The 25,578-nt window shown below is 42.4% G+C and overlaps 1 protein-coding gene across 14 annotated transcripts in view; it reads right to left on the bottom strand.

The window, feature by feature from the left end:
* Positions 1 to 25,578, bottom strand: part of PRRC2C (proline rich coiled-coil 2C) — a 95,342-nt gene that overhangs the window by 46,063 nt on the left and 23,701 nt on the right. For all 14 annotated transcript variants that reach the window (XM_019501913.1, XM_019501919.1, XM_019501916.1 and 11 more), the window contains exons 6-22: positions 24,662 to 24,843; positions 23,737 to 23,816; positions 21,335 to 21,468; positions 21,162 to 21,249; positions 20,690 to 20,831; positions 19,281 to 19,361; positions 17,144 to 17,807; positions 16,063 to 16,232; positions 15,105 to 15,360; positions 12,263 to 12,476; positions 9,239 to 11,623; positions 7,726 to 7,934; positions 6,864 to 7,018; positions 6,222 to 6,573; positions 5,641 to 5,726; positions 3,877 to 4,065; positions 934 to 1,182 (exon numbers count right to left, since the gene is read on the bottom strand). In XM_019501913.1, coding sequence (XP_019357458.1) covers positions 934 to 1,182; positions 3,877 to 4,065; positions 5,641 to 5,726; positions 6,222 to 6,573; positions 6,864 to 7,018; positions 7,726 to 7,934; positions 9,239 to 11,623; positions 12,263 to 12,476; positions 15,105 to 15,360; positions 16,063 to 16,232; positions 17,144 to 17,807; positions 19,281 to 19,361; positions 20,690 to 20,831; positions 21,162 to 21,249; positions 21,335 to 21,468; positions 23,737 to 23,816; positions 24,662 to 24,843 — 5,636 coding nt within the window. The remainder of the gene's footprint in view (positions 1 to 933; positions 1,183 to 3,876; positions 4,066 to 5,640; positions 5,727 to 6,221; positions 6,574 to 6,863; positions 7,019 to 7,725; positions 7,935 to 9,238; positions 11,624 to 12,262; positions 12,477 to 15,104; positions 15,361 to 16,062; positions 16,233 to 17,143; positions 17,808 to 19,280; positions 19,362 to 20,689; positions 20,832 to 21,161; positions 21,250 to 21,334; positions 21,469 to 23,736; positions 23,817 to 24,661; positions 24,844 to 25,578) is intronic.

The raw sequence follows: 25,578 nt of genomic DNA, 5'->3' as shown, positions 1-25,578 counted from the left end.
TTGACTTTAGATCTTCTGCATATTCAAACCTCTTTGGTGCTATTCTCCACATACCTTAAGAACCAAGACGTAGACTTCTTTCCATTGTTTAGTCAGGAATTCCACACTGTTCCTCTGTCTTAGCAGTGATAAATATTTGACCCCTAGTCATACTTAGAGCATTACTCATAACAAATATATATTTTAAATTCTCTAATGATGGTACAAATGGTTAACAAGCACACTTCACTCTTCAATTCCTTTGTTTTGTGGGCTTTATTATGAAGGCAAATGCCACTAGCAGGCAACCGCATGCCAGATGAGTTCAGAGATTAAATAATCAGTGCAAAAAATAGCTCTGCTCTAGATAATCAGGTGCTGGCTATGTTATACACCAGGGCTGTCCAACTTTTGAAGCACCAGAGGCACTAGTCTCCCACAACTCACCCCACATAGGTCATGCAGGTGCAAAACCCCCTACACCACATGCTACATGGGTTAAACACCATGCCATGGGAACCCCAACCCCATTGCTGCACAGCTCCTGATGCACCCTGCAGTCCCAGGGTATACGTGCTGCACCATGCAGACACCCCCTGCACAAGGGATATGAGGCAAATATATATCTCTTCCCCTCCTCCGCTGCTTGGCAGGGGACTGCTACTCCACTAAACTGCTGTGGATGTCCTCATGTGGGCTCTCCAAGTGCCCCAAACCATTCAGGCACAGGATCCTATAGGCTGTGCCATTTTGCCCCGCCCCTAGCAGAAGCTGGAGGACAGCAGGGGAGCCTGGGGACTTTGGTGGCAGCAGCAGCAAGACAGCAAGTGGGGAAGCAGTACCCTGAACAGGAGTCTGGAGGCTATAATTAAGCCTCTCACAGGCCGCCAGTTGGACAGCCCTGCTATACATATTGCTCATTAATGTTCATTAAATTTCTGCCTTTCTTCTTACCTTTGTATTAGTTCCAAACTCTGGAGTGGAGACTGATATTGTTCCTATTTCAGTGCTCAGTTCATTCACTGCTTTGGTTTCTTTTGTAGTAACAGGTTCTGGACTTCTAACAGCAGCAGGACTGGGCTTCTCCTGTCCATCAGCCTCTCCATGCTGGGCATCTTTCACCTTTTTGTTCTTTAATGAACGCTCCTTTCCAATTGGACCAGGCTTATACTCTTTGTTTTCTACTGGACTCAAGTCTGGAAGCTAAATTATGTTACTTGTCAGTTGTATTTTTTAAACAATATTGTAACATAAGCATATAAGAAGCTTTAAAGGTGTAAAAGAATCAAAACATTTTGTTGAGATACAGCAAGGCTAAAACGACTGTTTCTCAGGCTCTGAACAATTAAAAAGTTCACCTTGTTTTTAAATAAGTTTGGTCAGAAATATTAATCTAGCTTCAATATATGAAACATACTGCCTGAACACATTTATTAGAGAGCTCTGAAGTAGCAACTCATAAACCAAATGGGAGAGGGTTAAACAGACACTATTGAACTTAAACATCAAAAGATGTACAACTTGCAACTAACAACAGCTCACAATTCGCTGCAGTGTGAGGATGCTGATTGGCTAGTAATTCACCTCTAGTATGAACAAGGTAGACAAACTTAGAACTTGTAATATTAATGCAGGCAGGAAGAAACAAGTATCCTTGTAAGCATTAACTATGAGATTTCTTTGGCCATCACTTAAGTAACTCCAACCTAAATCTTGACACGCAGAACTTAAGCAGTCTACTTATGCAATCCAGAGTTAATTTTATTGTAAAGTTTGGATTATTAATTCTTATCAAGAGAATTAACTTTTTAGTTAGAAGTCCCCTGCTATTAACAATAATGATGCAATCACTGAATCAGAAGATACCTGCTCAGAATCGCATTTATCAAAAAAATGCAAGTTGTCTATTTAAAGTGTGGGTTGATCAGAAGTCATGAACAAGTGTATAATCAGCTTTTAAAGAAGACTTTCAAAAGGTTTCTTCTAGGCAAGAAATATACAAGGGCTGCTGCTGGGTGTCAAGACAGCTAAAAACATAAGGCTGGGATCAGATGTCACCTGCGAATTTATCCTACTGCAACCTTCTCATCTCTGCCTGGATAAGACAATGCTTCTTTATTCCTCCTACCACAACCACATGCACAGGTACGTGTTGAGGGTGATGGATAGAGCACAGAAAGCTGGATTAACAGAAGATCCAGTGCGTCTGTAAACGCTTCTTCCTCTATCCTCTGTAGACTGAGAAACATCTTAGGGCAAGGGTCAGCAACATTTTTGGCTGGAATGCCAAAAACACCCCAATGTCCACCCATGCCTCAATGTTGCATGCTAGAGACAGATGACAGGGGATTCATGAGGAGCCTGGTCATTTGTTTGCTGGTGGTGGGAGCACACATGCCTCCGGACACATGGCAGGGGAGGAGCTGGGGTTGCGCTCACTGGTCCCTTCCCTGTGGTGTGCACCAAGGGGCACATGCAGCCATCATTGCTGTGAAGCCAGTGCCAGAGCTCCAGACCCTGGTGCAGCTGTCTGCAGCCTGCCCACTGCCTACTGCAGCTGCTCAGAGCCTGGGCCAGCTGTGGAAGGCAGCTGGGAAGCAACAAACAGCTGCACTGGGCTCCAGAGGTCTGGCGCTGACTCTGTGGCAGTGGTGGCTGCATGTATACTTTAGGGTACATGGTGGCCAAGGGGCCAGGGTTGCACTGCCCCAAGATCCTTCCCGGCTGTGCGCCCTGGGGTACACACGTAGCAGCCACTGCCATGGAGCCCAGCCGTGGCTCGGAATCCAGATGCAGCTGTTTGCGGCCTCTGCGCTGCCTGCCACAATTGGCTGGGGCTCTGGGCAGCCGCTGTTTGCCACAGAGCCTGGGCTGCTTGCAGCAGGGCTTGCAACCTCCTGGCTGCCTGCTGCGAGCAGCCTGGGCTCCGTGGCTGGTGACAGCTGCTCAGAGCCTGGGCCAGATGTGGTATGCCGAGCAAATGGCCTTGTGTGCTATGCTCTGGCATATGTGCAGGGGGTTGCCAACCCCTGTCCTAGGGGATGGTCACATTGGCATGCCACAAGAAACCTTAATACCAGTATGAATGTCAAACTCTCAATCTTTAAAAAGTAAAACTGGTCATTCACTCAGATTCCCCCCAACACCTGTGTTTGGAAAAACCTGACCTTAGGATTGTTAGGTATAGCTGTTCCAACTGGGATACTGCCTACTTGAATCTTTTTGAATGAATGACGTGAAAAATTTGAGAAATATAGTATTCTCTCTGATGGCAGAATAACAGATCTGTCTACTTAGCAGGGAAGTGGAAATTTGTGGTACTCTAAGAAGGAAGAACAGAAGGGGTAGGCCTGTCCATGCAGTGGCCAATGAAGCTTCCTCCCATGACCTTGAAGGCAGCAGAGGTGTTATGGGATCAAAATACTCTTGTAAAGCTAGGGTCCCTGAATGGTTGTGGGAAGGCCTGTTCTAACTGCTTGCTGTGGCAATGGGTAGAGGGCTCCTCTCAAGACCTGCCATCACTATGCTACTCAATTTAACTGCTTGTCTTGTTGAAGAGCTTTCTTTCCTTTCAACCTTCTGAGCTTTAGAAGCAGGTATCCACAAATAAATTATTTAGGGAAAAGTAAAATTGCATACACTTAAATGTACCATTACAATTACCACATTTTTTCTGTACATTTCCTAGAAAACAGAAAATGCTCCACCCAAAATTTCTTTTAAAGTTTCTAGTGCTCCAGCTCATCAGACCTGAACCTCTAACAGTTAATTTAGCTTTATTCAAGACAACACTGGTTTGGTGTTTTTTTTCTTCTTTCGACTTCTCTACTATGCTTGGGACCCCCTTTAAAAGCTTTATATAAAAGCTTATTTATAATTAAATAAACCTTCTCTTACCTTTTGTACTTTGATGGGGCCTGCCCGAGGCTGTTTCTGTCTTTGCTCTTTTGGTTCAGGTAGTTTGTCAGTGGGCTTCTCTGAAAGTACAGGGCCAACTTCATTGTCACTGCCACTGGATGCTGGTGCTCCAAACTGAATAGTTTCTATTCCAAGCTCAACTCCACTTTCCTGCCCAGGTTTTGCTCCCTAGATAAAGCAGCAAGAGCACGTATTTAAACTTCAAGTACATTCTAACAAAATGCTCCATTAACAAGCTTTGTAATTTAACTTTAAGACAGCTTTAAACTTTACCATACGAGCACATAAGAAGGTTGCTGGATTTGATGCACCTCAACAGCAATTTTAAAAGATTTACATTGTCAATAACAAATAAGAAAAAAATATCAGTAATTAATACAAAATAAGTCAAAACTATGCATTTACTCCAAGAAATGTCTGCTCAACTATTTTGTTGTAATACAAAATACAATCATGCACCTTTTGTGCAAGATTCTGTATTTTCTCATTCTCTACTCTGCTGCTAGCATTAGGACAAACTGTTAGATCAAAGTATAATTCAAGAGAAAGTTCCACTGAGAAACCAGATTTCACTGTTTGAAAAATGAAGAATGAACAGATGTATTTATTTATGCATTTTATCTGAGACTTGTTGCAAAATCACATGTGTATTCCGTACCACTAGAAATCTATGAAATATGCCTAGTTGTTCCAAAGTAGAATGAACCTGGGTGAAACTGTTAGTTCAAGCTGTGGAGTACGAATATTTTTTTTTTGCTTATGACTAGAACAAGACAGACATGAAATCACTAAATACTTCTGGGCGAAATAATCTGAAAAAGTTATATTAAAAAAAAAGGTCTACGCAGAACCATTCTCTAGTGCCCTTGTTCTTTAATTGTCAGCAGCTCAGAAAAAAGTCAGAAATAGGAACGTGAGGCTGAAACGATCAGTAGGGGAGACGGTCATCTTGAAATTGCCTACATACCTTTAAACATTGTTAAATATTTTGATGGAAGTGATCAGAAATTTTTTATGAAAAGAGTTCTCAAATTTACTGATTTAATTTGGTCAGTTTGTTTACAGACTTAAAATCAAGCTTGGACAGTTTTATATTGTTCGCTATTGTGGTAAAGAAAAAATCCAGAAACTTTAAAAGAAAGCCTAGACCATTAAGATGCACAGGAAAAAGCTGACTGTCAATTTTAAGGAATCCCATTTACTGCCCACCTTTGGGGGCATGAAAGTATAACTTATTAGTTACATATATAGTAAAGCTGGATAACTTGAAGAAAATGTGTATGTTATCTTGCTGACTGAGCTGTACACAGTAGCTAATTTTTAAGTGCTTTAACTAAAATTAAGCTTGCATTGTTTTTTCCCCTCTGAAATCACAACTCTTACTAATCACATTATTGACCATAGAAAACTGAGGCTTTGACATTCTGGTGAAGTTAACTGCATCAATTTTCCCCAAGTTGAGTCTTAAAACATATAGTAACTTAATGCTCCAAAGAAAAAAATTAGGTTGTAATTAAAAATGTATTGGTTTAATTTTTAATCATCAATACTGTGCCAGTAAGAATTTTTGCCCTGTCTACACTTAACATCAAATCCTCATGTTACAGGTTTCCTTACTATCACAGGCTCTCAATCTATCACAAGATAAAGACTGCAGGTAGTATAAAGAAACTAGATAAAACTTCTGTTGCATTAGAAAGATACAAATGTATAATGTTCAGTTCTTTTTAGTTTTATTCTTACCTCTGCAGATGTAGTCGATCCAAATGATGTCAAAGGTTTATTCCAAGCACTCACTGAAGGTGGCTGTGGTGGACTAATCGGTCCCACTAAAAATTCAGAGAATGCAGCAGAGTCAATAGCTTATCCACAAGGATTGAGATTTATAAATATATAACCGAATGGACAATGACATTATGGCTACCAAACTTGGGTTTGAGTTCAGATACTGCCCCCCCCCCCACAATTGTTCTCAGCTCTTAGTACATCTCTTTTTAAGGCACCTTCAACTGAGCTAAATTGTCCTATATTTGGAAGCATGCAGAAATCCAACAAGACATTATTAGTTGTTGGCTTTCTGGGGAAACAGAATATGGCAACAGTATTAAGAGATGCTACACAATACTTTGTAGCAGAGTTTTCTTTTCAGGAATGCTAAGAATCTATCCTTTTCTACTCCCTACAAGACTATTTTGTAACAAGGATTACAGCTTCCGGCAAGGTATCTGGGATCTCTAAACACCTGCCTAGGTAACACACTCCAAGCACAATGTTTGTGTTGTTCTCTTCTCAGATCATAATAAAACGTGAAAGGCACCACTTACACTTCTTGGAGATGTCAGTAATAACAGTCGTTGGCGCTACCTTGTTTTCCCATAATTCTGTTCCAAGAGCATTGTGAGACTGTGCATTTTGCAGAGCTTTGCCAGTTACTGCATATTCTGTATTGTTAGTTCCACCTGCTGTTTGAGGTTGAACTTGAGTCTGTGGCTGGCTTGTAGTCTGAGACGCACACTGAGGCTGCGTCTGCACTTGCGTCTGAGCTTGTGCTTGTTGAGCTGCCGCTGCTGCAGCTGCCGCTGCTGCCTGCTGTTGCTGCTGCTTTTTGGCAAATCTGGGTGGAAGCTTGGAATTTTGACCTCTTCCTTTTTCACTTGAATTCTTTTTGGTCCAGACCTAAGAATAATATTGATCTTTAGAGAAGGCTAAGCCATGAAAAACCTGCATTTTGTCAGTCAATTGTACTATATAATAAGAGAAAGCATGACAATTTAGGACAATGCAACTTGGGCCAGATATATTTCAAATTACAATGACTAACCAAAATACAGTAATTGGAAAGGTGAAAAACAACTTTATTAGGAAGCTAAAACTTTAAAATTGCTGCAAAGCCCTTTGCAACATTCTCACTGAGTAAGTAGTGTGCAGGTACCCGAACAACAGGTAAAAAGTACAAAATCTCAAACCTGCACCGTCTGTTCCTCCTTCTTTCTGCGCTCTTCATCTTGCAGACGTTTTTGCTGTTTCTTTGAGACCACTTCAGTAAAACCATCATCATTCAAGTTACACTGGGAGTCTTCAACTACTGTTACCTCAGGGTGGTCATCAATGATCACAACACCTATAGATGGGGTGGGTGGGGAGGAAGAAAAAAAGGAAGAGGTTGGATGGTTCCTTTCTTCCATTTGCAGTTTTGGACTGCAGAAAGCATCTAATGCAGAGTATGGAATGAATATAAAATGTCAGAATGCACTGATGGACAGTTAGTTTGGTTGTGGTAAAGTTCTCTTCTTGCAGCTCAGCCTCTCTTTGGGGGACCACAAAATAGTACTTAATTCTAAAATCTTATGCAAAGCTGCTCCTTAAAAAAAAGGATAACATATTGTGTGTTACAATAACGTAACAAAAATCAGTACAACTTAGCTCCTTTAGGAAGACTGCATCTCTTATTACCAAATCAGTTACTGACTTCCTAAAGACTTCCTGTGCTCTTCATGTGCAGAGAGAAAATACATGTCTTAAGTTGATCTGAACGACTGCTAGGAGAAGACATCAAGTATAAGGCTGTGCAATAAGGCTCTTCTGTTAAAGCAGGTATTTTATTTTGCTTGCATACCCATGTGTCAGTTGTTACAAGTTTTTAAAAAAGGCTGTGTTCCTAAATACTACAAAAGAAGCAGCTTGCTGCCTGTAAACATTGGGATAAAAGCAGCTTTATAAAAAACGCACAAACTTTTTTTCAGCAGTTTAAGTGCATCTAGTTCTGGATGCATGCATACTAATGTACTGCCAGAATTTCTGGTTATCATAAACTGTATCAGGACATACTTGCATAGTTGTTGAGGTCAAATTGAGACAGCGCGTCCACTTTCTCCTTGGGTTTCTTTGGACCTGGCTTGGAGTCATCTCTCTTTTTGCCACTGGCATCTTTGGAGTTCTTCTGCACTACAGCACCACCACTGCCTTCTTCCTGATGTAAAGAATTGCTGCTGGTGGGCTCAACAGTAGTCATGTTTGCTGTCTGTTCTTCAAACGGCCTATGCCAGAAAAATTGTACAGAGAAAGAACTAGCCACCGTACCCAAAGCATATCCAGAAACAGAGATGAAAACAGATAGCAGCATGCAACTATTATAAAGTTAAAAAAGTGTTTACTGTGCATCTACAACAGGGGTAGGACAGGGCCTCACTTGTATAGCTACCACTTTAAAATTCCTCAATGAGATTGACTTTTATTTACAATGCTGCTTTTGGAAAAAGAGTCAATTTCTAAATTGCAACATTTTCACTTCAACTTCCATTCAAATCAGATGGTGTGGTGAAAGAACAACCCATACTCCCAAATATGAAGCTCAGAACTCCACTGAAAAGCTGCTGTACCACACAACACAGCATACAATATGCACTTTAGGTTCAAATGTGTTCAACTGGTCCAGTTTAACTGGACCATGGCCTTATTTATATATCAATTACAAGCAAAGCCATTCAGGTTAATGGGAATCTACACAATTCTGCCTTTTTGTTGTTGAACACTGAACCTATACAAATATTTCAGAGGAGCACTCATTTTCTAACTCAGTGACCAGCAATACATCTTAATCTTTAATTCAGAGTTTAGATTAGTCATCACAATCTTTCAAGGCAGGGCAAAGGAAGCCATAGCTTTTAAAATGGAGTAGAAATTTAATGCAGGAATTTCTCATCTAATTGTTCTGGCTGTCAGGCTGTCTCTCAATTGCTAGAAACACAAGAAACTAGCATTAGTATCAGATGAATCTGACTTAGCAGACAGAAGTTGAACATAAAAAATAATTTTCAATGCTAAGCAACATGGCAAGTATAACCAAGTGCAACCTCCCTTAACTGCAGCCTGATGTGCTTTGCTATATTGATTTTTCTACTAGATACAGACCTGATGGGTTAGATACAGATAAAGGATTTAAATGAGACAGCAAGAGAGTTGCAATTTTCAATCTTGCTTAATGTTACTATTTATACGAATTTACATTCAAGTCTCATGAAGAAAAACAAATTACACATTTAAGAATAGCAACTGTGATTTTCTGCCAGACTATTTTAGTGTAGCACATTGGACACTGGAAAGCTCTGCTCTTTTTATTTTCTTGGACTTCAAGTATAAAGGCATGAAACTAAAATAAAACCCTACTACTGCGACATCCACCAACTTAAATCCTGTCACTTCTCTGCTGCCCATGATTATGAATCTTATTGGACTATGAATGGCTATATAATCCACCATAAGAAATTTGTGAGTTTTATAGTCTTGTGTGTTTGTACAGTGATTATCTATTGTGGGTGCTACTGGAAACGCAGATACTTACCCTCTTTTTCCACTTCTTGAAGGGGGACCACTCCGCCTTTCACTCCTAGGCCCTGAGAAGTTTCTTCCAGACTTTGCTGGCCCATTGTTGCCACGTCGATTCTGGCGATCTATCCCAGGCCGCTGACTAGAGAAACTCCTCTTGGCTATTTCCTTTTTGGGAGGTACAGTGCTCTCTCCTGATTTGACAGCTACCTGTGTAGTCACATCTGCCACTTTTTTTTCATCCCTCTCTCGTCTCTCATTGAAATCACTACTTTCAGAGGCAGTTTCCCATTCTTCATTTGCTTGGTCTGAAGAATTTTGATTGGACAAGTCTGGTGTTTTACTCCCTGAAATATCCAGTGAAGTGCTGGATGCTTCATTAACTGCATTAGTAACTGTAGCACTTGTCGACGAATTAGTTGCTACTTCATTTATTTTTGATGCAGCCTCCCTTTCTTTTAGCCGTCTGAAGCGGGGTGGTTTATCTTGTCTTGGAGGTCGTGCAGGCCTTTGCCGTCGTGCAGGCCTTTGCTCTCTAGTTGGATCAAACTTTCTCTCAAATTTGGGGGGTCTTTTATCCACTGGCATGGGACCATAGTGTTCATTTCTTCTTGGTGGCTCTCCATCTTCAGGTTTAGTGATTTCCGTTTGCCTTGGATTCCACTGATTGTCTCTATAGCCTGGTCTCCTTAGTGTGGATGGACGGGGTGGGCGGCCAGTTGGATCCCTACCACCACGTCTGAACATTCCTCCTCTGCCACGCCTTGAAGGTTCCCCTTTAGGAAGGAATCCTGGTTTGGGTTTGTTCTCATCCTCCCTTATGTAAGTTTTCTCTAGAGATCTGTTGTCTATTCTAACATGGTTTTCAGGTTTGAAAGACAGAGGCTTTGGAGGCTTCTTGCCTTCAACTCTCTCTTCTCTCTTTGGTTGTTTGCCTTTGCTTAGGCTGTCTTTATCTGAAAGCAGAGTATCACTAGCACTTTCATGAACTTCGCTGTCAGAGTCTGTTTCTGAGCCTCGTTGTCTTCGCCGTTTGGGGATTATTTCAAAATCAGAGCTCTCACTACGAGTTTCGCTCTCTTCTCTCTGCCTAACAGGTCCTGGAGGCACATGGTCTACTCTAGGTTTAGTGTCTCTATAATGTGGATAGTCTCTATTATGGCCTCGGCTGCCCCGGCCACGTCCTCCGTAAGAACCTCTGTAGCTGCGACCTCTAGAATAATACTCTCCCCGGCCTCTCCCTCTGTATCCCTGTTCTGGGAACCAGTCTCTATCTCTAGCCTCTTTCCAGTATGTTCTAGGTGGCAAACCAGGTTCTCGCTTTACTGGTCTGGTTTCTAAGCGAGGTTTCTCTACAACCTCTTTACTAACAGGTTTCTCAGGCTGCTTGTCTTCCTTAACTGTGGAAACAGGTTGCTGAACAGGAGGCTGCTGCATTGCAGGTGGAGGTTGCTGAGTTACAGGCTGCTGAACAGGTGGTTGCTGCACCACCGATGGAGGCTGCTGAACAGGAGGTGATTGAACTACAGGCAGAGACTGCTGGACTACAGGCAGAGACTGTACTGCAGGCTTAACTGTGGACTCTGCTGGACTGCTGTCTTCAGTTTCTGACACCTGAACTGTATCCTGTGGTACCTTTTTAGCCACAGGAGCACTCTCTGAGGTGGATTTTTCTGGCTCTGCCTGGGGAGGTGGCAGCTGTAGTTGTTCCTTCTTTTCCGTCTTTTCAGACTTGACAAATTTCTCATTAGCCACCTTTTCTCCTTCTTTTTCCTTCTTCTGCTCACGCTCTTCTCTCTGTTCACGCTCTTCTTTCATATCTCGAAGCACAGGCTTTTTAATAGGGCCAGATCTTCTTATTGGTCTATCACTACCTTCCTCCCTTCTGCTATAGCTGGGCCTAGGACCCCATCTGGTTTCTGATTTAGGCTTGAAAGGTTTTTCAGTTTTTGGACCTTCTGATATTCTGTTGCTCATAAAACCTTCTTTTTTTGGCTTAATTTCCGGTCTTTCTGCTGGCTCTTTTGTCTCAACAGGTCTGCTGCTCACTTTCGGAATACCTGATGACGTCTCATTCCTCTGTTCTTCTGGTTTTAAAGAATGACTTGAACCATGGTAAATGCTTCTCTTCAGAGCTGAATGACTCTCTCCTATAGGCACCAGCTCTTCCTGAGAGCTGTGCACAACGTTTTCATCAACTACTTCAAAGCTAAGTGCTGAGCTAGGTGCGTCAGTTTGGAGAGGTTGTATGTCTTCCAAAGACCTGCTTGGGAATTTTTGTACATCCACCTCACCTGGTTCTCTAAAAAAGTCTGCCTTTGGATGAGAGTCCAACTGGTTGTGTTCAACAGGGTAAGCAGTAGTAACAGCAATTCGTTCTTGTTCCAAGCGTGCTTCAGGCCTTAGAAAAAACAAAATTAGATCTGTGTTTGGGAAGAGGTGGGGAAAGGAAGTCATGTCCACAGATTAATTCTCTAAAAAATCGTATTTCCTGTAACCCAGTACAGAACTTTGGACTGTTTTAGTCACATGTGACAAAAGAATAACCAGTGAACTATCACAGTGAGAGAATTTATTATTTGTATCTATTGAAATATATTCCTTTTAACCTGCTATAAAACAAAATCCTCTACTTCTGGTTACTACAATTAAGCTTCTCAGTTAGTATTAGGAGTTCATTATTCTTAATGGTCAAATCAAAACTCTGAATGAGTCAGCTGATTAGCTAATATAACACAAGTTCAGTTTAATTAAAAGGAATTGCTCAGCGTATTAAGTACTGTGATAGAAGCTCAGAAAAGCAATCTCTGCATGCGGCCAAAAAAGTAACTGTCTACTTATATTTGCAAGAAGTAGTATAAACCCAGGCAATTAAAAATCCATGACCCTAAAACAACCATAACTACTCATGAAGCTTAAAATTCCCAGTATAAAAGGGCCATTATTTCACTTTGGTTGCACTTACAGATTTCAAATCTAAAATACAGGGGTGTGTGGTTAAGTTGAGTGGCATATACACATTGATAACCCTGATACTTACCTCAAATCCTCAGGCTCTTCTAGCACTTTGGGAGGAGTACTAGGTTGTTGAGGTTCTGCATGGGGATATGGGTCTGAACCCCACATCATGCGGGGCTCTGACAGTGATACACCATGCTCTCTTGCTGATCGAACTATATGTTCAAATGAATCTGAACTAGTTCCTGACCCCTCCATCTGGTCTCTTCTCATTAATGGCTTGGGAGGCATAATTCCTGTGATCAAAGATTCAAGTTACATAACTGAAATTAACATCTTAAAATACCTTTTTTTTTTTTTTTTAAACAGAAACATCTTGAAAAATTTACTCACTGACTAACTTAATCACCAGGCTCACGTATCCAGTACTCCAACACACATTTTGTTGCCTTTGTTCCTCCTGCTTGGAAGACTTTCTAATGTTGTGTGATCTCAAAGGGATCCTAAATAACATCCATACCATCCTCTTGCCCACCACTGCATCTCATATTGATGACTTAGACATATTAATGCATTATTAGTTTACATTCAGTTCAAGTTCTACAATAAGTGCTAGAACAGGGGTAACCAACCATGCTTCAAGAGCTGTGTGCAGTGCCCAGGCAGTTTAAATGTAGCTCCTCAAACATGTAATTTAATAACAAATGATTGAATTGGGATCCTGCAGGCAGATCAAGCTCTGGGATGTGCACATCTCAAAAGGTATGTGTTCTGTGGCTCTCACTTTTTTCACAAGTTTGGCTACCCTTAGGGCATCTTGACATGTGCTCTGCGGGTTCTGGAGCTGCTCTGATGCTCTACGTAGAAGCTCTAATTAAAGTGTCTACAGTGTCTGGCATATACAGTGTCCCACGCTTCAAAACGGCAGGTGGGGCACTTTAACTAAAACTCGTTCGACGAGCTTTAGTTAAAGCACCTCCGCTACCATTTTGAAGTGCAGAGACACTGAATATGCGAAACACCCAGGCTGCTGGAGCGGGCTAATTAGCATGCTGCAGCAGACTTGATTCATCAAGTTTGCTCTGATGCCCTGTAATTACAGTGCACTGAAGTAGACATCTTGCATGTCTGCAGGCACCCTTAAACTAGAGGACTTTTTTGTTTTCTTTTTGGGTGGGAGGGGGAGGAGACAACTCTGGTTCTGTACAACTAAACAGCATTTGCCTAATGTTCTTGGGCAGGGGGATTTTTCAATCCATGGTTATAAAGAAATGTAGGTGAAAAGAATATTTTTGTAACTGAAGAGCTCAAACTGCCATAGTCTTGCTTGTCCTTCCTTCCCCTCTTTCCTCATTTCCTTCCATGAAGCGACTCCCAGTTCCCACAGCCATAGATATCATTTTTTCCTCAGCTCACTGCAACATCTTTTTTTTTTTTTTAAACCAGACTTTCCTTATCTTTAAATAATAGCTCCTACAACAGGAATCCAAGTGGCAAATCTTGGGGTTTAAAAATGTCCTTACTGAGAAGACATGAAATGCATACTTTAACAAAGGTGCTAACATCCAATTACTGATATGTGGAAAAACTCTGAAGATTTATAAGCTAGTCATAAGTTTTGAATCTATATCACTCAGTTTAACAAGCTTCACATTCAAGTTAATCAAAATAAGGTTTATCAGGAAATGTTAATTACAACCCTAACTATAGCCAAAACCATCTGCAACACAGCATTAAAGTATGATTTAATTTTGCAATACATGCACATGTGCTAAAGCTTAAGAATAGCCATGGATTTTCTCATTGATACTTGCATAAAAACATTTTAGGCCCCTGGCAGATGTTGGTCTTAAGGCACGATTAACCTGTTAATCATCATAAATAGTAACTGTGCCACACATTCAGGCAATTAATGATTTGCACAAAATGGGAAGCCCACCACAAAAAGTATTACACATTTTTGTGCTGGTTATCATCAGGCCTTAAACTGAACATGTTGCCAGGGTAGCCTCGTCATACAGCCTGGTGGAGATGGCTGACAACTCTCCAACATTGGCAGGCTCACAGCCAGGTGGTGAAACCTTGCATGAGGTTGCACCTCACTATTTTCAGGGTGCAGAATTGAAGAGAGCTCATCAGCTGAGGCTGGGGTGCTGGGTCACAGGAACTGCATGGATCTCTACGACCCAGTAGGCTGACTACCTTGCCCTGCAGTTCCCAGGGAGCTCCAGAGCAAGGACCTTGACACAGCCCAGCCATGGAGACTCAGGGATTGGAGAGAAGTCCCCTAATGGCAGAGTCCCTGTGCACCAGGACCATTAAAAACCCCCCACATACCAAGGACATAAGGACCCCACAAGATCAAGGAACCTCTCTCCCCTAATCCTGGGGTCCCAAAAGTCTGGGGTGTTTAAAAGAAACCCAAAAAACTGCGTGCAGTTGTTTTTCTGATATTCTGGTAAATGGAACTGTGAAATAGATCTTAGTGAGGTCCTGGGGCTGGGATGGCAGCAAGTCTCAAACTTGTTCTTGTATTCTCCCAGACTTCATTGAGAGTTCCAGCCTTAGGATCACACCAGAATCTCAATCTGACTCCCATGAAATCTGGGGGCTGAGACTGACCATCAACTGATTATTGGTCCTGACCCCGAGACCATGATCCCAGGCTCGACCCTGAATTGGCAAGTAGAAATAGCACAACTGGGATCTAATCCCTGATCTTGAAATCACACATCCTGCCATGGAGGCACAACTGTTGGGATTGAGAATCAGATCCCATCATGCGATTAATGTGCTACAAGCTTTAGTACTGGTATAACTCTTTGCATTTCCAGCTACTGTGTGAATAATGGACAAGAGAAAGAATTTTCTCCTGGGCCAAACCCGCTGCAAATACTGAAGTGAAAATACTGGCTAGATTTTACCTGGATGCATAGGAGGCACATCCATTGCAGGCCTTCCCGACATCATTCGCGGGTCCATGTAAGACTGCATCATAAGCCACCGTGGATCAAAGCCCATAGAAGCTAAATGCTGAGGATGGGGCTGCATGGCCTGGTATAGTGGTCTATGTTGGGGAGGAGGGACAGGGCCACTGGAAGGCTGTGATGGAGCCGATTGTGGCAGTACACCTTGCTGCTGTTGCTGCTGTTGTTGCCACTGTTGCTGTTTCATCTGCTCCTACATAACAAATCCAACATTACAAAAAAAATTTAAATTACGCATCTCTGTATTGTTAATCAAAACCTCTGGATACATAAATAAAAGATTTAAGAGGATAACCTGGAAGGGAAGGAAGGGCGGAAACCAAAACTGAACAAACTGTCAAATGTTGACTAACAAAGGTTGCATGGTTTTCAGTGAAAAGCAGGACAAACTACTATATGTTCAGTTAACACAGTAAAAATAAGTAAATAAAGATGTTGCAGGTTACTTTTCAGGTAAGTTATTTTTTGAATGTTAGGTATCGGCCTCTACAAGTTGCAAGAATCCTTTAAGAAATCCCGATTAATATCAATCCCCTTTTCACCATGGGTAAAAGGTGAAAGCCAATTCATATATACCTCTTCGGGTATATATGAATTGGCTATTCGCAGCAAGAGAGTGGGGAAGGAATCACATTTTCATAATTCTTTCATTATTTTCTGCTCTTTTAGATATCTTGCCTTTATATAAAAAGAAAGATAAAGTGCACCAGAGGTACTCTTGCCAATACTGTAGATCATAATACAGGAAGATGAAAAACAGTATCTGAGGCTTTTAAAGAAACTTATCACCCCATGAGTCTGAAGCTCAGAAACTCCAAGGTCAGACCTGTAACTATTACTTAGTTCTTATGTATACACCATTCATTCTTTTGATGCTTATGTACTGGTTATTTACCTGCTGCCTTTGAAATCTTGGTGGCAGTGACTTCTGAAACTGTTTAGAATAGCCTGATGAAACAGCAGGACGAGGCTGGGCTCCTGTATCCAGATCACTGTCGTGAGCCACCTGTGAACTTTCTTTTTCATTCCGACCACTGTCTTGTCTGGTAAAGACTGGTGGACTCTCTGCAAAACAAAGATAAGTTTGCATCTTTTACAATTGTTGTACATGCAAGTTTTAACTTAGACACTGATATGCATACCAGATCAGACCTTTCTTTTTAATTTGGCCTATCTCAAATGAAAGCAGCCTGCATACTTTATCATTTTAGGAGTTTAGTGCTCTAAAACCCTAAAATGGAATGGCATGGAGTGGAATGGAAAGGGGAGGTTAAATGAAGAAAATCAGTCCTTTGAGACAAAGGTCAGTGGCTACTAATTCAACTCGCACACATGGAAACTATTTTACTAGAGGTTCTGCTAAAAGCGATTATAAACTATAGGATAATGCTATGTTAACATGCTAACACTTCTGTATGAATCTTAAAATGTTTGACTTATTTTGGGTAATCCTAACATTGATTTGCAGCAGTTGTACACTTTATTTAAAAAAGAATTTGCCTATACAATTAAGTGCTGGTATTTAAATAATCCTGATTTGACAATGAAGCTCTACTTTTGGGAAAGGGTAAAGTTTAAATATTTGTTTACTACAGCTTTTTGCATTCACTTTTCTGCAGTGCAGGGTTGAAAGAACAGCACCATCAAATTTGTTCCCTTGTATAATGGCATTCCTCTGACTGAAGCAGATTTCTCCAGCCCCCATTTAACTAGAGAAACACTAAGATTTTGCAAAAGGCAACAAAAATTGCAACGCTTGCTAAAAATGCAGGATATACAGGGTTTCATGAATTATTTCTTTCATGTTTCCAATTAACTGGTTCAAAGCATGTCAGGGCCCAGCTGCCAATCTGCAATGCCAGCGTACCAGGCAACATGTTGCAGAGCCATGTACAGTGGCTGCACAGATTAACCTTTTATGCTTTTTGTGGCTTCTTTTAAAAAAAAAGAGACAACATGCAATAATTCATACATACCCTTCTCTTCATTATTATTTCTGCTTTCATTTTCTTGTTTTTCGATTACAGGTGTTATCACTGGTTCTTGAGGCTCAGGCTTTTCAGGCTCCAGCTTCTCATCTGCCTTCTCCTCCTCCACCTTTGCCTCCTCCTCTTCCCTCTCCTTTTCCTTCTCTTTCTCCCTGTCTTGCTTTTTCTCTTGCTCTTGTTTTTCTTTTTCTTCCCTCTCTTCCTTTTCCCTTTCTCTCTCCTTCTCCTTTTCCCTTTCTCTCTCCCTCTCCCTCTCCTTTTCCCTTTCTCTCTCCCTCTCCTTTTCCTTCTCCCTTTCTCTCTCCCTCTCCCTCTCCTTTTCCTTTTCTCTCTCCCTCTCCCTCTCCTTTTCCTTTTCCCTCTCTCGCTCCCTTTCCTTCTCTCTTGCTTTCAGAGTGTCTTCTCGGGAGGGTTTTGTCACACAGCCAAACTTCTCATTTAACCGTTTCAGCTTCTCTGCACAAGCTGCTTTTCTTTGTTCTTCCATTCTTCGCTCTTCCTCTTCTCGCCGCTTTCGGGCTCGTTCCACAGCTGCTGATACTTCTGTCTGCTGTCTTCGCCTCTGCTTCCAAATTTCGTCTTCATCTGGTACTGGTTTAGGTGGAAAGGGTCCCTGTCTTCCAGGTCCTGCCTGGCGATCTGGAGGTGGGTGCTACAACATTAAGGTAAAGTAAAGTAAATCTACTAGAGCACTGATGGTCAAGCTTCTGCTGCCCCCAGGATGGATGAATGATGTGGGTCTCCATGAGCCTGGATGAGGGCCCTGCATTGCCTCCCTTGGCCCCATGCCACCTCCAGTAACCTTGTGTCCCTGGACTGGGCCCTGGACCACCTCTGTGAACAGATGGAGCATGCTGCTAAGCAGCCTGTGGGGCTCCCCACTAATGCAGAAATTTGGCAGAGGAGCAGCAATAGCTGCCACTGTTCACAAGACCCTACATTTTCAGACCCATAAGGACCCCTGTAAGCTACATGGCATGGCTCCACAGGCTAGGGATTGAGCACCCTGTACTAGAGTACAGAACAACAAGTCTTGTGCACTCAGACTAACTGACCATATAGCAATATGCTAAAATTCATGTTTGACAGGAACCCATAGAAAAAAAGATCTCGGCCACAGACTTATGAGTAGGTTTTACGTGGAGGCAGAAGGGGCACATGGCTGGTCTGACATTCCTGTTGTAATTCAGATTTACTGATCTTTACCAGTATGAATACAGCACTTAGGAAATGCAACTGTGACTGATGCTCTGAATTAGGAAACAGTTTCACAGTTTCATAGTTGGTAGGGTTGGAAGGGACCTGAGCAGATCAAGTCCGACCCCCTGCCATGGCAGGAAAAAGTACCGGGGTCAAATGACCCCAGCAAGGTGTTGGTCTAGCCTTGTCTTAAAGGCCCCCAAGGTAGGAGCCAGCACCACTTCACTTGGAAGTTGGTTCCAGATCCTAGCCGCCCTGACCGTGAAGTAGCACCTCCAGATGTCTAATCTGAATCTACCCTCTGCCAGCTTGTGACTTATTTCTAGTCACTCATGGTGGTGTTCGGGGGAACAGGGACTCTTCCAATGCTTGCCGGTCCCCTCTGACTAGTTTGTAAACAGCCACTAGATCCCCCCTCAGCCTTCTCTTGTGGAGGCTGAACAGGTTCAGGTCCCTTAGCCTCTCCTCGTAGGGCCTGCCCTGCTGCCCCCGATCATGCGAGCGGCCCTCCTCTGGACCCTCTCCATGTTGTCCACATCCCTCCTGAAGTGCGGCGCCCAGCTGACGAATTCCTGAATCCCTCTCCCTCCCACAACAGGATGCAGAGCTTTATCACCTCTCCCAGCAGCTGAGCATAGAAAGGGGCTGGAAAGACAGGAAGAAAACACTTCTAGCAGTGCCAAGATTTCTTAAGAATCATGAGAACTATTCAATTCTGAGATTCCATATTGTAGAAGAAATTCAAAGTTACTGCCATAAAGTTGACAGAAGCATTTAAATTTACTCTGACACGGTACCTACTCACTTTGCAGGCAAAAATGTAGGTCTGTGAGGCAAGATGGGGTGCTGAAAGGACTGGATTTCACACTATTACATAGCAACGTGGCACGAATGCCCAACAACTCAGTTTCCCATCATCTCATACCTGTTGTAAAATAGATTTGGGGGGAAGCGTAGAACTGCCTCTCTCATGTACAGAAGGCTGTAGTGGTGCCGAACCCCGCTCCTACAGGACAAAACACAGGACTGGGAATAATTTGCTTGCTGGAATATATGTTTGGTCAGACTTGCAGATAGCCTAAATTAAGAATGCTTCCTTGCTGAATTCAGCATTTTCAAACTGAACCACCTTGCACTCTTTGTGGAAGTTGTATATACAGGCAAAAAAGGTTAAAACAACCATTTCACTTAGTTTTAAATAGTTAAACTATACCCTCAGATTTTCATATATTCAACAGGCATAACTTGGATTTAACTGAAGGCATCATCCTTCAAAAAGTCCTAACACTTCAATTCAGCAAAAAAGACTAGACACCCCCTCCCTCTACATTAACAGCAAATAATATTTCGATTGAAATTAAAGGTTTCCTTGCTGCCGATTTAGTCTTTCCCATCTTGCAGCTGGTGGAAGCAGAAAGGATAAGCTAATGTCCTCAGTAAAATGTTAAAGCAATTTGCCAGAATTTGCTTCCCTAGAAATACACATTACAAGAACAAGTCCTACAGAGACCTTATATTAGATGCTTGTAAATCTTTTCTGCTATAGCAGGGGTGACCAAGATCTGGTCTGGGCAGCCAAGTCATCCAGATCATGGTGCTTCCTGAAAGGCTGGAAATTTAGTGGCAGAGTCATGGAAATGTTAATTGCTGCTACTCATCTAGCTTGGTGTAGCTAGGTGAGTTGAGCATCACAGTGCTGTAGGATAAACCAAGACCTGAAAAAGCCATCTGATGTGTGAAGTTTCTACAGTGCATCTAAGACCTGTTGCTTAAAAGTTTAGGGAGATATGGTGCACTGGGAAAACCTAAACTTCAGCTTTGTATCTTTCAAACAAATCTGAAGAGATTACCTCAAGGAAAAATCAGAAGTGTTGGAACAATTAAGTGAGAAAAGCTGCTCTGTATGCAACTCCATTTATAGTTTTAGTTATGAGTTACAGTTCTGGAGAACAAAGTGGTCAGAGACATCTTAAATGGTTACCACTGAAGAGTTACAAGATGGAAGTAAGCAAAATGAAAACAGACAACTGTGCAGTGATTTCAGGGAAATCACTGGTCCCACAGAAGAATGGGGAAGAACACTAAGGATTCTTATGGGTTAGAGTAGGGGCAGGCAATATGCTGCCTGAGGGTCGAATATGGCCTGCCAGGTCATTCTATTTGGCCCCCAGGGTCCCTCAAAATTTAGGGAATTAATATTTATCTGCCCCTGGCTGCTTGTTATGCAGCCGTCAATGGCTTGCCAAAACTCAGTAAGTGGGCCCTCTGCCCAAAATAACTGCCCACCTCTGGGTTGGAGAATATCCTTGCGGTAAAGAAGTGACAAATACAAACCTGGTCAGGCTGAGTGCTCTTGCCATATGGTCCTTTTACTCCTGGTGAAGTAGCCTGGGTTGATGATTTACTACTAGACCGTTCTTCTGTCTCTTTGTGGCTGTCAATGCTTTGAGAATCTTTGAGAGGCGTTTGTTCATCACTATCAAAGAAACAAATGAAACTGAAGGCCTATGTTAAGCATGTATTCAATAGTACCTTTTCTGCCCAACTTCAGTTTGTCTTGTCTACTTAGACAGCAGGTTACTTGGGGCAACAACTATTTCTACTAGCAAACTAGTGTCTAGAAAATAGGGGCTTCAATACCAACTGGAATCTGCAGGCACTAACACAATACAGAGAAATTCATTTTTTGAATGATTAACTGATCAAGAATGGCAATTCACTGACCTCCCTTTAAAGGATTTTAAGATCTAACCTTAATTATGACACCCATATGCTATAACTAATATGACTTATGACTTCAACTTACCCACTTTCCTTCTCTTTCTGACTGCTTCCTTGCTCCTCATCATCACTGAAGTTCAACTGCTCTGTATAATCTACCTCACTCTGAGCACCTGTTATGGAAATAAAAGCTCAGATTAATCTATCAGCAGTGTTCGTATGCATACAAGAGATTTTAGAATTTCACAATATTCTTACCAGCCCAGCCTTCATCAGCCTCAGCATCTAGATTATCAAATTTATCAAGCTCCTTGAGCTCGCTAGCACTAAGGATGGATGGACGCTCTATTGGTTCTGCGCACCGAGATGGGGGTCCTCTTCCCCTTGGACCTCTAGAACAAAATAAATAATCCAAAAAGCCTAAGATCAGTATGTATACAATAGCTGCTATGCTAAAGAAAGCAAATCAATGACCTTTATTTTGCTAAAGATTGATTTTTAGTTACAATTAGAACCATAAGTTAATTTGCATAGATTTCAGACTTTAAGGCTGGAAGGGACCTCATGAGATCATTGGGTTGGTTCAGCCCCCTGCCATTTCTAAGCAAATGTGATCATCTTCCTATCTTAATTGACATAGGAAGTTTACTACCTAGCTTAGGGGTGCTCAATCCTTGGCCTGCACGTCAGGTCCAGCCACTGGTGCTGTGCCATCCAGCCTGCAGGGTTCCTCATGTATTTTAGGAAGCTCTCCCAGGGCCATGGCCTGAACCTAGCCAGATGACAGAAGGTCCAATCCTGGTTGTGGACCAGCCCCACACCAATTCATCTGGCTCACAGGGCCAAAACCGTTAGCACTACTGGCTTAGCTAAATATATCATATTGTACTAGATATTTTATAAATGTTTAGTAAAACTATCTGTTTTCTTACTGTGCATGTCTAAGACAAGAACAAAACTTTGAATCAGGTGGTTTTACCATGGTAAGGAGGCAGAAAACTACAAATGTCTCATTTGTGTAGGTACAGCTGACAGCAGTTGGCCACTTGTACCCTCTAAGGTGTAGTGATCCGTGAGCATGCTACTTTAGTCCATGAGCGCACTGCTTTGGTCCCACCTCCTCCTTTCGCTAAGCCTGGATTCAGACTACGCTAAGCCCAATAGACTAGAATCGTCACGTAATGGATCCTCATGCAATGGATTTTGCAATAATCCTCCAAGCACAAGACTGGGGGCCAGGGAGCAGAGCAGTTCCCTGGAGCCGGTAATGGGGACTCCCCATTCATGATGCAGAAATCTTGTGTCATGGTTACACAAAACGCTTTGGGTAAATGTGATATAAATTTACCCAAAGCCCCTTGTCTGCCTACGTCCTTAGACCAAGACAGCTGTAACCAGCACCCCCAAACTACATCATGGTTAGGAACGATTCCTTGTGCCTGCTCCTTTTCCTCTGATGCAGACCCAGGTTCTGCACCATCCTGCTCTGCCCCACGCACCTGAGATCTGGGGAAGCCAAGCTCCACATGTGTCCCTGCTCCAGGAGCAAGGAGGCACATGGACTCTGGGCTGGGGAATGGAGCAGTTCCCCAGAGCTGGCAGAGGCCACGTGGCCTCAGGGCTGGTGAGTAGAGCAGCTCCTCAACACTGGCAGAGCCCACGCCACCCCCACCTCACCTCCTGGAGTGAGAAGGCACATGGTCTCAGGGCTGGGGAGTGAAGCAGTTTCCTGGCAGCAGCCCCCAGCCCCCGCCTCTGGGAGCGAGGAGTGAGGAGAGATTGCACCAGCCCCCAGCCCCTGCTTCTCTGCACCATGTCACGCTGCAGTCCAGCTCCTCTCTGGGCAGGTGCACGATATTAATAAATTAGTGCGCGGCACGTATTAAATTGTGCAGGGCTACACATGCACGCACCCCAGAAGGAACCTTGTTAGAACCCACTAAAATAGAATACTTGCTAAGTAGGGAGTTGCACCCTTCTACAGCTGCTGTTGGTTGATCTCCTTGCACATAACAAAAGCAAATATACTATCAACCCATCTTCATGTAACCTCCCAATCTCTCCTATTGCCACCATTCCTATGTCTCCTCTGTCAGAACTTCTATGCCTCATTCTAGCAATTTCCCAAAGCAAAGTTCTGTATCTTCCAGCTATATCACAGGTGGCTATGTGAACACCCCCTATTACTCACCTTCCCAATTCTTATTCTTTTTGTAGGACAGATCAATTGCATTTGGTATCAATATGTTAAGCTGTAAAGGAGAATGGGCAGAGCTGAAAACATGGTGGTATGCTAAAGGCATTAATGGATACCACCAACTAGTTCTATGGTTTAGAGACAGCCAGAGATATTGAAGTAATGGCTCAGCTAGACCTCTATGCCCTCCATTTTGTTCCTTTTCAGTGTTGTAATTTCCCCCCTTCTAACCAAAAGGGTTTTCCCCATTGATGCACAAAATTTTCCCTTAAAGTTTGGAATTGGTCAGATGCAACTTTCAAAAGTTATCATGTCTCTCACACACAAAAACAGCAGCAATATCTGTGTCAAGTCACACAAGGTCAATTAATAAGTCTAATACAAAATTCTGCATGCAGTCCTGATCCTACCCACAAACAAATGGTCAGAACCTCACCCAATTCTGGTATTCATGTATTTTTACCTGCTAGGCTCAGATGATGCAGGAAACCTGCTGGGACCCTGCATTGGAGGATATGCCATTCTGGGATGCTGATTAAACATCTAGAAAAGGAAACCCCAGATTACCAAAAGTGTTAGACCCAAGAATAATGCACTTACAAATGCAGCCACTACAAAAACAATTAAGAAAATAAATAAGAATGTATTGTAACTCAAGGAGAGAATTTATCTTGAATAGTGGCATGAGTTCTAATGTTTTTTTAAACTTGTATATGGGGCTTGTAATGACCCTGAATGACATGGTAAAAATCTTACCTCTTTCCCAGACCTGTGGAAGGGTACGGGTCCCCCAGAGCTTGTTTAACATTTCTCCCAAATACACAGTGGATCCAATAAGAGATATTACCAAGTTCCCCCTTCCCTCAAACAACCAACTGACCCCCCCCGGACAAGAAAACCAAGCCCCCAACAAAACACAGTGAAAAAGAACGAAGCAAAAAAACATTGCTTTCCATTAAGATCAAGGCTGGTGGAGCTATAAAAAGGTTCAATTTACCAGTGAGCACTAAATGAATAGCAGATTGAGATTGTACACCCCATTATTTTGAAAGGAAAGGAAATATGAACTAATACAAGGGTTGGGTGGTATGTGAACAAGTGAAAAGCCAAGTAGCCCTCCTACCAGCAGACTGAAATGCTTTAATGTGGCAACAGAGCGTGTTCCTGCAACTATATGTAGGCTTGTCCTCCAGAACTAACACTTTAAAAGGAATTAAAATGCACACAAGTCTGAACTCCAGCATACAAAAGAATAACCAAACTCGCTTGTTTAATTTATGCAATGTTTAGAAACATACCATAGAAGACCTAGAGGAAGGTTATGATGTTTCAAGTTAGCTGGCTAATAACAGTTCCCCGATTTGAGATTTCATATTACTGCTACTTACATAAGGTGGCATCATTGCTCGGTACTGAGAAGAGATACCAGGTTGCTGTTGACCATTCAGCTTGGGTTGAGGTACCTGCGGCATCCGTACATCCCTCTTCTCTGCTGCCTTTTGGGTGTCCGTTTGTTCTGCTGCTCCTGCTGCACTACCATCTTCTTGGCCTGGAGTTTTAACTTCCTGATCTGCTGGAGAATTTGGTGTGTTGAGATTTCTACCTTTACTTTCTCTTCAACTAGAAACATCGACGTAGAAGGAACCAGTAAAGGAGAAGACAAGAAAAACACTGAACTACGCTTAACAACTCAGTGTGAAATGTCTAACCCAGGTTTCTGATGTGGAAGCACCAGTGCAGATGTGTGCTTTTGCAGCTTGTCATTCATGCAGGTGGTGGCTACTCTAGTCAAAAGAGGCTGCTGGCTCCCCATCCTCCTCCTCAGCCCACCTCCAAGCTGCTTTTTCTTGAGAGCTTTTAAAGTTGAAAGTTAAATTGACTAGCCTAACTCAGGCTGTTTGCCATGATTCAGGAGATGTGTCCATGAGTATATTGCTAGAACATAAAACCATTCCAGCTCTACAAATTCTGAGTGTGTAGGTTAAGCAAACTGTTGTGACAACTTGAGGTTCATGGTGTGCCTAAAGACAGACCTTGGTCAAGGTTAGGAATTGGACTGCTTAGGTGCCAAAACCATGAAGTCAGTTCTGGCTGGAAGAGCTCAAAAGTACAGAATTCAGAGTCCCATGTTAAGAGATTCCTTTAAGTTTTTATGCAGAATACAGGTCTCTACAGCTGCCAGTCAGAGTCCACCAACTCTGAAGCAAAGGGGTACAGACACGCATCTCTAGCTAGGAGGACAGCCCTTGAAGAAGCATGGAAAAAATCCAGGAAGACTAAGCTGAAGTGATTTTTTTTTTTTTTT

This window comes from Gavialis gangeticus, unplaced genomic scaffold (assembly GCF_001723915.1).
Source record: "Gavialis gangeticus isolate Ggan-Ray unplaced genomic scaffold, GavGan_comp1, whole genome shotgun sequence".
Lineage (NCBI taxonomy): Eukaryota > Metazoa > Chordata > Crocodylia > Gavialidae > Gavialis > Gavialis gangeticus.
The sequence above is the reverse complement of the archived record's forward strand: the minus strand, read 5'-3'. Positions and strand labels throughout refer to the sequence as shown.